Source organism: Sinocyclocheilus grahami, unplaced genomic scaffold (genome assembly GCF_001515645.1).
Source record: "Sinocyclocheilus grahami isolate Dianchi unplaced genomic scaffold, SAMN03320097.WGS_v1.1 scaffold317.1, whole genome shotgun sequence".
Taxonomy (NCBI): Eukaryota; Metazoa; Chordata; class Actinopteri; order Cypriniformes; family Cyprinidae; genus Sinocyclocheilus; species Sinocyclocheilus grahami.
In genome coordinates this window covers 231,288-243,942 of record NW_015505496.1, presented here as the reverse complement: position 1 = coordinate 243,942, position 12,655 = coordinate 231,288, and the positions used below count along the sequence as shown (strand labels likewise).

Below are 12,655 nucleotides of genomic sequence, written 5' to 3'. Positions count from 1 at the left end.
TCATTGCTTAAATAATTGCTTAAAATATTTAAATGGTCACCATTTCATAATTTAGGTCTAAAGAGCAAATATGTTTTTATTAAAGTCTTTGCTGATAACGTGCACAAGTGCAAAATATTAGTCTGGTTAGTTGGTTTTGATTGTTTTATTTAAAACTATTTCGGTATGTGTACATTTGAGTTATTCAAGGTTGCTTGCACAGTACACCTGTACACTGGAAATTCAGGGTTATGCGCAAGAGTGTTTCATAGTTATGCTGCAGCAGTTTTGCTCCACTATATTCTCAAAGGATAATTTAGAGTGATTCACTGAGAGTGAGGCTCTTAAGCAAACACAGATCTATACAGAATGAGCCTGGATGGACTTGTCATTCCTTATTTATGATAGATCATTCAGAGGCTTGTCCAAATGAGGGATGCACATTAGCGGCTGCATTAGTGTAAGCACTGGCTTAACGTAAGGGGTGCAATGCAGTTTGAATAAGGACAGCTGTTTTGATTTAACGTTATGAAATGGAGAAAAACAATCTCAAATAAATTCAACATTATTTTAATAATGTGATGTTATATGTTTGGTTTTCATTTCCAGAAGTTGTGTGTTACTCTTAGATTTATAAAGGACTTTTAACAAGAAATACAAATCAGTATGTACTTTTTTTTGATCATATAAGAATAATACCAACCACAACATTTGCTTAAAAAAACTGAGAACAGTGTTACACAACACGATTCATTTTGTTTTGCAGAAGTCGAGAACATGCATTTTGTAATCGCTTTTGAGCTATTTGGACAAATCAAGTGAAATGCAGAAACAATGTAAGGATGCCGATAGCATTTGGCAGACTGACTGGAGCCACTGTACTGCCTGTTTTCAACATTTAAAAAAAAAAACGGTCTAAATGCTATAAATGGCTTCTTAAAATAAGAAAGGCTTTTTAGAGGAATGTAAAAATAGACTGGCATTAACATTACTTGGCACCAAATTCCTCGTGTCTGTATTTGCAAAAGTAATTAAAACACTAAATACAGACTGAAATGCAGAAACAATGTAAGGATGCCGATAGCATTTGGCAGACTGACTGGAGCCACTGTACTGCCTGTTTTCAACATTAAAAAAAAAAACGGTCTAAATGCTATAAATGGCTTCTTAAAATAAGAAAGGCTTTTTAGAGGAATGTAAAAATAGACTGGCATTAACATTACTTGGCACCAAATTCCTCGTGTCTGTATTTGCAAAAGTAATTAAAACACTAAATACAGAATACTGCTTAGCTTGGAAATAATTGTATAAGTCAAAAAGTGTTTTCATTATCTTTCATTTATGTTTCTGTACAGTATTGCTTAATTAAAACTAAACCCAAAAATCTAAATAACTCTCAATTATGAAAACCAAATTTAAGTTCTTTTAATATTATAAATTATTTTCTCTTTTAGTCAAGCCTAAGCTGGGTGTGTTCATTTGCACTGATATTACAAATGAGTCATTCATCAAAGGAAAACAGAATAGATAGAAGAGAGAGCCAGACAGCAAAGGATCGGAAGAGACAAAGTTAAACCGGTTGCCATATGGCTGTTTATTGTCAAAGAAACAGTGAGGGGAGAGGAAAAAAGGCAAGTAGTTGCGTAGAGTTTTGGCAGGAATGCAGGAAACTAGACCTGGTGGCATTCCAACCTGGCTCCCTCCCAATAATGCTGGGATATCCCTCTCAGGCTGCATATGGGTCGGCTCAAAGCCAAGCCATTACGAAATAGGAACAAACTGCATACTTCACTACAGTCTAGCCAGACAAACATGTTTACGTGTGTGTGTGTGTCCACAAAGAGAATCACATTCTGGACCAACATTGTTGCACACTTAAATATTTACTGGCACTTTCACTTTTGCTTATGTAGTGTTTGTTAGATGTATGCATTGAAATACCAGAGGCATTTTTTTTTTTGCATTGCATTGCACTATATATTTTTTATATACTTTATATAGCAAACTTATTCAAGCAGTATTTTTCTAATAATGTTATGTTTAAAAACGTAAGTAATATTTGAGTTTATAATTAGTAAGATTTTAAAATATTTTTGAGTCTCATGCTCACCAAGGTTCCGTTTGTAAAATAAAATATAAACAGTAATATTGTGAAATATTATTACAATTTAAAATAACAGTGTTCTATTTTAGTATATTTCGAAATGTAATTTATTCCTGTGAAGACAAAAGACTAAATTTTTCATTACTCCAGTCTTCAGTGTCACATGATCCTTCAGAAATCATTCTTATATGCTGTTTTGGTGCCGAAGAAACATTTTGTAAGATAAGATTTATTGTATTTCTTTAAAAAAAAATGGCAAATCTTTTATAAAAGTCTTTGCTGTCACTTTTGATCAATTTAATGCATCCTTGCTGAATAAAAGCATTCATTAAATAAAAAATATTACTAACCCCAAACTTTTGAATAATAGTGTATGTATTATCAAACAGATTCCAATTTAGAGTTAATATGCTGGATCAGCAGGCTCTATATCTCAACCTGTTTGAAGCACATATCAAATGTGTTCACTAAAATACAGAGTGTACTTTTTTTCCCCCTCAGCAAATATCATCTTTTGATTGCTCAGTCTGACCTCCACTTTGGTTTCATGGAATATGTTTGATCCCCCCCCTCTGTGTCTCTCTCTGTCATGTTTTGCAAACATAAAAAAACTCACAGAATGGCTTTTTCCCATAGCAAGGCTTTTACAGGGCCATAGAGGGGGCTGGGCAGGGCTGAACTGGGGGGAGGAAACCCAGCAGTGGTGTTAGGTTTCACTACATAAGCTTGTGGAAAGGGAGGGTTATCTTTGCTACTCCAGTCCACTTTAGTAAAATTAGTCTACTAATGTATTGTATTTTGGCTCAGAGGGTATTAGCACTCTCTAAACTTTGTTTAGTTTGTTCTGAGTTAAGAAGAGACAGTTTGCATGTTTAATCTTTTAGAAATAATTGTTAGAAACCTGTGTAAATTCAGAATGATCTTTTTGAATTTTTAAAATGCAGTTCAAAAGAGATGAACGAGTATCAAGGCACCCAGTGATGACCCAATTCATGAAAAGACTCACAATTAAGAAAAACATCTCTTGGAGAAAATAGGAAATGAGGCAATTGTGAAATCACTGAAAGGAAGACAAAGTAGCCCCCCCCCAAAAAAATAGTCTTTGTGATTGAACAAACGTTGTCATTGGGCAGGGGTTTAAAGATACGCACCTCTATGTTTTGCTGGACACTTTTGTGAAAAGAAAAAAAATTAAAACTTGTGGAAGTGCGAGACAGAGGCTATGTGCAGCCAACATAGCCCTAACCCATGAGCCACTGCGGATAGTCTGTTGATATATTTAAATGGGCTGTCCTAAAGTCTTGTCAAGTAACACTTGAATTCAAGCCCATTTATACCTTTATATAAATGCTTGGGGCCCCTTCTTTGAAATCCACACACAACACACACACAGTAACTCCAGTGTCAACACAAGACATTCCTTGACTTTACAGGCCTGCTCCACCCCTACGGTATCCCCTTCTGTTTGATTACACTGCTTTGCTCACATGTTTTGGGGTCCTGAGAGCCATTAAGTTCCCCAGCATGCAGTCTCAAGCTAAAACACATGCATGGAGCCAGTTCTCCATATGGCACAGAGGTTGTGATTTTTACCTAGCATTAATGTTGTTAGCCTTCTGTGGTATGAGCTAACCCAGGCCTTCTGACAGCTGTGGCAGGTTCATTTTGGACGTGTGCTGTCAGTGGAAATACTTAATAGAATTCCAGTCTTCTCGGTTTTAGATCGTCTTATAAATAAGAGCCTGCTTTAGCTGTGTCCAATTGGTGGCCTGTTATAAATCCATGTTGAACATGTCATCAGCAGGTGATCTGATAATCCTGCTCCGAACATTAACCATGCTGAACATTCAGAACTGGTAGCAGACCTAGAGCTAGAGCTATGTCAACATTTTACTCGCTGACTGTAATAACAAAAAGAGTCACACGTCCGAGTGAGAGCGTTCCATTTTAATCCTGTTTGTTGCTGCCTCGGTCATCACTCAAACTCTGAATGTATGCAACTTTTTTACTGTAGTTTGAGCGAGAGGCTGATAAATGTGCGTAAATGGTTTTTATTTAAAATGTTACACTTGTATTGGTAGAACTATGATATATTCGCAAGGAATGCACAATATAGCAGTATCTTACCAGTATATACCTCAGGCAGTTGTTGACCACATGGCACATTACCATTACCATGATATAGAATTCACTTATGTTTAATCTTTAAAACCACTAATAATTTAATAACACTATTAAATGCAATCTTTTGCAGATCTCAAGAAATAAATATTTTTTTTCATACTGTACATTATAATATTGTGATTCCTAAATTCACTTGTAGCATTTAAAATGATTAAAATTATTCATAGTATGTTTAATTTTTTTTAGACTATATGTGACCCTGGACCACAAAACCAGTCATAAGGGTCAATTTTTTGAAATTGAGATTTCAGACCATCTGAAAGCTGAATAAATACGCTTTCCATTGATGTATGGCTTGTTAGGATAGGACAATATTTGGCAGAGATACAACTATTAGAAAATCTGGAATCTGAGGGTGCAAAAAAATTTAAATACTGAGAAATTAGCCTTTAAAGTTGTCCAAATGAAGTGCTTAGCAATGCATATTACTAATCAAAAATTAAGTTTTGATATATTTACGGTAGGACATTTACAAAATATTTTCATGGAACATGATCTTTACTTAATATCCTAATGATTTTTGGCATAAAAGAAAAATCGATAATTTTCACCCATACAATGTTTTTTTGGCTATTGCTACAAATATATCCCAGCGACTTAAAGGGTTAGTTCACCCAGAAATGAAAATTAGGCTGTGTTTTACTCACCCCCGAGGCATCCTACGTGTGTATGACTTTCTTCTTTCAGACGAATCCAGTCGGAGTTATATTAAAAATGGTCTTTGATCTTTCAAGCTCTATCATTGCAGTCAGCGGGTGTTGCATTGCTTCAGTCCAAAAGAACTTCAAATCGCCCAGCCATAAAAAAAAATGTCTCACGCAGCTCCAGGGGGTGAACAACGGCCTTCTGTAGTGAATCGATGCGTTTTTGTAAGAAAAATATCCATATTCAAAACGTAGTAATAATCTCTTGAATCTAGCTTGCGCTCACTGTTGTAAACAGAAGCAGTTCCGGTGGAATGACGTATGAGGTCGGCTTTGCGCATGCGCCGCTCAGAAGTGACGAATGCGGAAGCGCAGGAGAGAGATCAAAACAAAACAACGGTCATAATTAGAAGTACAAAACGAGGATTTGTAAAGAAGAATGTCGGAGGATTTCGTTATAAGCCAAGAGGAGACTGGTTTTCCTTTGCTAAAGTAAGGAAACTTTGCTTCCTTTGATCCTGTTAACAAACGTTGGTTTTCACGAGACTCATGCACAATGCGCAACGCTGAACTCATATGTCATGCTCCCGGAGCTGCTTCCATGTAGGACTGTTGGAGCAAGCTACATTAAAGTGATTATTACATTTTGAATATGGATATTTTTCTTACAAAAACGCATCGATTTGCTACAGAAGGCCTTTGTTCACCCCCCGGAGCCGTGTTAGACACCTTTATTTTATGGATGGGCAATTTTTTTTTAAAGTTCTTTTGGACTGAAGCAATGCAACAACCGCTGACTGCAATGATAGAGCTTGAAGATCAAAGACCATTTTTAATATAATTCTAACTGGATTCGTCTGAAAGAAGAAAGTCATATACACCTAGGATGCCTCAGGGGTGAGTAAAATGCAGCCTAATTTTCATTTTTGGGTGAACTAACCCTTTAAGACTGGTTTTGTGGTCCTGGGTCACATATATACATGAAGCACAATTTTTAAGTTACCTAACAACATTTTTTTACCATGCAGGGGGATTGATTAGTTTGGCTTGCCTCTTTAATATAGATGCCACATTTTAAGAGCAAGAAACTTGGACTTTCTGTTATAGCTTGGAAAAGTCAAAGGGTAATGTACAAACTCAGCAAATACTAATATGACGACCCCCCCCCCCCCCCCCAACATATTTCCAGTGCGTTTATAAGAAGTAACCACTTTTTGGATCAAAGTATACTCTATGTTTTGCATGGTACTGTAGTACATACCATTATCCTGTTAATGGTCTCCATAGCTTTTCAACACTTTGCCTTTAATCTGAAGAATGAGGTGTGATTTCAAGCAGTTCAAGACCACATGGCATCATTTAGACACAATTTAGAGTGTATGTGCCCTGCGTGATTTCCTGTATGCTGGAGTTAAGTGATCAGAAAGCAGCCTATATGAACAGTGGATTTTGCAGTGGAATAACTAGTTGAGATGTAAAATGTGTTTTTGTGTATTTTGTTTATCAGTTCTAGAACAGGAACATATTGATAAGCACACTTTGGTTTATTAAGAGAAACATTCAATCACTCTTGTCTGAAACATGGGAATATCAGTGCTCATTTATTAGTAGTGAGTCATTGTAAATTGATTTCACAATACACTTTGCGATCATGGTTACCAGGCATAGTCTATGCAAACATTATATCCAGGATATAGGCTAAAGAAATTGTTCTGTTCACTTCAGCTAGATAGTCTATATACAGTACCTGAGCCAGTAAAAACATTCTCAGATTGTACAGTGACTAACCTTTGACATGCTTGAATATGGTGCAGTAATTTTTTCTCATATTGAGTGCAGCAGTGTCATTTATGATCACTAGTAGTGGTGCATGTGATATATTGTTTTAAATTCATTTACTGCGCACTCTGAAGTAAATTAGCTATTAATGGACATACAGAGCTGTTTTACCTTCAGTTCAAGAGTAATGGTCAGTTAAGGAATGTCTAATCTTTTGCAGTATGTTTAGGCTAAGCTGAAGCTCACTTTTAGATCATATTGCACTGGCCTCGCATTTTGGTTTTTGGTGCTATTAAAGTGTATTCATTTCTCTTTCTGTTGGTATCAGTAAGACACAGTGTGTTGCATGGCAGCAGGCAGCAGCTGAGCTCTCATGTTATCAGTCTTGGCCCATATGGCCTCACGTGTCAGTGTTCATTAAAGTGAAGAGTTGTAATGAAAGATAGGGAGGAATCAAGCATTGAATGTCTTAGACTGACGGTCAGAATCAGATACTCTCTTTACAGGATTAACTTCTTCTGCACATCCAACCTTCCTAATGATCTCCCACTCAACACACAGATTCTTTGTGTTTATATGAGTTTATTACTGCCTGATTGGTTTGGTCAAGTACAGCACACAATCGTATTACACTGTTCTAACTAGGTGTGATGCAACAAGTTTCTAGTGACAAGCAATTTGTCTGACCACACTAAGCATGAAATGGCTGTGTGATGTAATATAATCACATTATGAAGATGCATTTTAATGTTAGGGATGTGCAAAACTGACTAGTTGGTGGTTTGCCTGAAAGACTAGTTGACTAATATCTCTTAAGGGAATGCTGTATAATTTGGCTGTCTTCCCATACTTGTAATGAGAAGCAGTTATAAACCATCTGTTGTCAACAAAAGAAAAGCTTTAAGGGCTCCCTGCGTTTTTCTGTCAGAATAAAAGATTGATAGTTTTATCATTTGAAAATGAAGAAATATTGAACAAATTAACACTAATTAATGTAAATATGAAGACTACATAAATATTATGTAGTATTTATTGTTTAACAGTGGTTCTAACTAGGTGTGATGCAACAAGTTTCTAGTGACAAGCAATTTGTCTGACCACACTAAGCATGAAATGGCTGTGTGATGTAATATAATCACATTATGAAGATGCATTTTAATGTTAGGGATGTGCAAAACTGACTAGTTGGTGGTTTGCCTGAAAGACTAGTTGACTAATATCTCTTAAGGGAATGCTGTATAATTTGGCTGTCTTCCCATACTTGTAATGAGAAGCAGTTATAAACCATCTGTTGTCAACAAAAGAAAAGCTTTAAGGGCTCCCTGCGTTTTTCTGTCAGAATAAAAGATTGATAGTTTTATCATTTGAAAATGAAGAAATATTGAAGAAATATTGAACAAATTAACACTAATTAATGTAAAAATGAAGACTACATAAATATTATGTAGTATAATTTGGCTGTCTTCCCATACTTGTAATGAGAAGCAGTTATAAACCATCTGTTGTCAACAAAAGAAAAGCTTTAAGGGCTCCCTGCGTTTTTCTGTCAGAATAAAAGATTGATAGTTTTATCATTTGAAAATGAAGAAATATTGAACAAATTAACACTAATTAATGTAAATATGAAGACTACATAAATATTATGTAGTATTTATTGTTTAACAGTGAAATATATTCTTCTCATTGTTATTATTATTATTTTATAGTCATATTATAGAGTATAATCTTAATTTTTTGGGGGCAAAATTGTGCATCTATACAAACAAGCACAGACAACCTGCATTTTCAATCAGAATCACTTTTTTTTTTAAATCAGAAAAATCACAATTACATTCAGATTAGATTCCCAAACTGTGCAGCCCTAGCATAACATAAAAAAGATACATGTTCTATTTCTTGTTTTGGTTTGTGAGGACAAAATCTACATGGAAAAGTTTTATTTTATTCTTCTGAACTTTTTTTTTATTGTTACTTTGCTTTACGCCTGATTAGCTAAATCAAGCTAAAGCATTAAAAATGTAGTTATAATTGATTACTGTGCACACTAAAATGAATAGCGATGTTCAGTCAAATCTATTTATTTAGTTAAGTCTGTTTGACATTTTTGTGTTAGTTATGTCTCTTTGTGTAAAAATGTAATGCTAGTAGTAACACCCTTTTCCTCAGCAGTTGAATCATTTATAAGATGGAGGGTAATCTCAGCCTGACCCATTCAGTCTGGTTCAGAGACACACGGGGCTAAAGATCACATGTAACATTAATAAATGAGCTTGTTGCTTAATCCCACAGGAGATTTTTGGATAATGGAGCCCAAAAGGCAGTTTTTTGGGGTTGAAAAAATTGACTTATAAAATGAATAGAAGTGGAGAAGAATGTAAGAGCGTAATGAGGGTGGAAAGAAAAAGGAAAGGCCTGTTGTCTGTGAATGCAAATATCAAATGTTTATGTATAATCCAACTCACTTGCCTGTTAGTACAGCATCTGCTACTAAAGCAACTAACACCAGAATGATTTGTGTTGTGACCTTTGTTTAAAACAAATACCGTCTTTCTTTGCCAGCTTCATTAGCATGAGTCAAATGTAGTTCTTTGTACATCTCAGCCCATGATTTCAGTTGTGCCCTTGACATGTGTTCAGTCAGGCCAAGGCAGCGGGCCAGGGAGGAAGCTGAAAGATTCGAGTGTTGCTTTCGGTGGCGGTGGCTCTTCGTCTCTGATTCAGGAGGTCAGTAATCACTCCCACCCCCCATTCCTCATTTCTGCTCTCTTTCTGCTTTGTTCAAATTGCAATCACACCCCCTTTTACTGGCCCCAGGCCTCCCTGTAACAACCCCTTCACCCAAACAGTAGTGACAGTCTGGAAAACTAACGCCTGTCTTGATGATAGCATTAAAGACAAATACAATTCTTTTTTTTTTCTGCCTGATGAAGCAATAGTGTGGAATCTTTGGGGCAGATCACCCAAATAAAAATGTGTTTTTTTGTTTGCTTTTTTGTTTCTCATACAATAAAAGTCAGAGGTGTGCAGTGTGGTTCTAAACTATTTTGGCTTTCATTGTGGGAACAAAAAGACTAATTTAAGATATCTTCATAAGTCATACAAGTTTTGAACAACACAATGGTGAGTAAATGATGACAAAATATTCATATTTGGGTGAACTACCCCTTTAAATGTCATCTAAACTGCTTACTAGTGTAGTACTGTCAAAATTCACTTCTGTATCGTTTAGTTCTTTGCTTGATTCAGAGGTAGATGCTAAACACATGCATGAACACAATTTTTCTTTAAACCATGTGAAAACACGTAACGTAACCTGATTTGTTATGAGTGAAGAATTAATTCAGCTGCTAAAGCATCATCAATCCACTTCTAAGACAAAGTAATGTCTGTCCTAACTCCAAAGTTTGATACTATCAAGGCCCAATTAAATCCAGTGCTGAATTCATGAATAAGTGCTGCTCAACTGACCAGCCAGTGCCCTATATAGTTCACAACCCACATGCAGCATAGAAGGCCTGCTTTGTTTTTAATGGCCAGCAATGAATTCAAGGGTCAATTAGAGCCTGAATTCCACAGGCATGTGACGCAACATTCCCCACCTTCATGAAAGAAACCTCAATTACAGCAGACTCTTTAATGCAGAAGACAGCTCTGTTTTAAAGCCGTTGATCATTTCACTCATTTAAGAAGGGCAATTTCAGTACTATTGCTATGGATGCCATTGACTTCAAACTGACTTCCACACCTCCATGCTAAAAGTTTTGCAGGTCCGTAAAAGAGTCCTCTGCTTGCTGGTGCCACGGCGGTGGAGAAACAGCAAACAATTAATAGTTTCAACAGCATCAGACGCCTCTGGATCCCAGGGATTGTTTACTTTACAGATTTTGCCCTGCACCCAAATCCTTTCCTGCTGCTGTAAAGATGATTTATCAGGTCTGAAGGGAACTATGAAATATTTGAAATGAAAACAAGCTTGTGTTGCGTTTTGCTCTGAGGGTTTGTTTTTTTCCGTCTGGTTCAGTTGTTAAAGAAGGCCGTAACCTAAAATATTTCCACTCTAAAATAAAAAGCAACACAGCCATTGAAATGTGGTTTGTGAAGAAATGTGAAGAAACAGAGCGGCGGGGGCATTTTTAAATTCATCTTAAATGTCTGTAGTTTACATTTTTTTTAGTTTTTTTTTACTTTATTCCTCAAGCACATATCCTCAGAAGCAGGAAGGTTTGATTTCCTCCAGTCTGCCGGTCGTAGTGAATGCATTGTTTCACGTGCTGTTTAAAAAAGAAAAACATTTGCAAGGTCATTTGTTATGTTTTCATGATAAATAAACCAGAAATAAGTTTATGCTGTTCATAAAAGTTGTTAGTTCTGATTTTTCATATTTTGATGAAGTTTAAGAATTACAATAAATTTTATTTTAAAGTGTTTTTCAGATTGGAATATACAGGTGTTTAATGGTTATTTTAGTGTAAACTCTCTTTAAAGAATATATCATTATCACTGAATGCAGGTTCTCAGGGATTTATTCAATAAGATTCGAAAATATCTATTTCTAAACAGTGAGATGCATTTATCACCCTATAAATATATGGTATCGTAGAAAACATGTCTGTATTTAAGAAATGTCAATATTTTCTTCTGTACAGCATCAAAAACTAAGTTACTCCAGCAGGAAATCAAGGAACATAAATGGATTCTAAGGAAATAATGATTTTTGCTGTTTTTTATGTGAATTATAGTAACAGCAGACTGTGCTGAACCAATCAAATGCCAAATGTCAGCAGAGCAAAAAGAAAATGGACTCTGACCTTCAGTGCACAATAAAGTAAAGAGCAGAGGCTGCTTTTGTCCACGCCATTTGTGGACGATTTCAATATTGTGCAAGAGATTTAAGTAAGAGTACCGGGATCCTCTGATTGCATCTATTGAATGTTTGTATGCTTGTATTTACCATTCACACTTCTTTTTGTGTTTCACTCTGAACTCAGTTCCATTCATTTGTGTTAAATATCAGCACTTCCACAGAAGAAGGGCCAGCTTGAAATGGATTTCTTCCATAGATATGGATTTGATGTTTTTCTATGTGAACTAGGGCTGTGCGATTAATAGAAATCGTCATAAAATCGCGATTTGAGCTTGCGCGATTTCTAAATCGCTTTATAGCACGATTTTCCATGCCCCCGACCTCCCACAGTATGCTAGCCAAACCAATCAGAATGCAGCGCGCCTAAATGGAGCACGAAAACAGAACAAACCGGGCGGGCATACAAATGTAACGCCAGGTTCACACACTCCGTCTGTGGTGCGTATTTTTTCCGTGCCCATGTTAACGGATCAGAGCGTTCACACTGCACATGATTGCGGTCGGGCAATGGCTTTTTGGCTAGATTTAAAACAAGGAAAAGTGCACTTTTAGATAAACAAGGGAATAATAAATGGCACTCGTGGTGGTAGTTAAACAAAGTTATATTTATTGAGTTTAAACGTGAATATGTACAGTATATGAAAGATTGTATTACTGTACTGTGGTAAAAGAGAATCACAATGCTGAAAAAGCATTTTCAGAAACAACGTTTGGATTTGAAATCAAAATAATGCATAAATGTTGTGTTTGTGGTAAACTGCCGCGGATCAGGAGTGGACTGCAAACGCATCCTGTGCAAAAACAAAATGAGTCCGTGCTGCTTCTGCACCGCATACACATACTGTATACGCACTGCAGACGGAGTACGTGTGAACTTGGCGCAACAAATCTAGTTCAACATCTGAGGCAGCGCCACAAAGAGCTCTATGACCAATGCATGGCAAAAAAAACTTTGAAAAACTATTCTAGAGACATTTTGTTACACCTTTACTTAGTGATTATTTTGCCTTATGTCTGTTCTAGAGACATGTTACAGCTTTTTTGATAAAGTCTAATTGGTTTACTTTTGGAAATATGTTTCAAATTCACACTGAATGCATT

At 36.1% G+C, this 12,655-nt stretch overlaps 1 protein-coding gene across 1 annotated transcript in view; it reads left to right on the top strand.

Moving 5' to 3' along the window:
* arid3c (AT rich interactive domain 3C (BRIGHT-like)) overlaps nt 1–12,655 on the top strand; it is a 115,456-nt gene that overhangs the window by 2,666 nt on the left and 100,135 nt on the right. Inside the window, exon 3 of the mRNA XM_016294375.1 lies at nt 9,328–9,414. Coding sequence (XP_016149861.1) covers nt 9,328–9,414 — 87 coding nt within the window. The remainder of the gene's footprint in view (nt 1–9,327; nt 9,415–12,655) is intronic.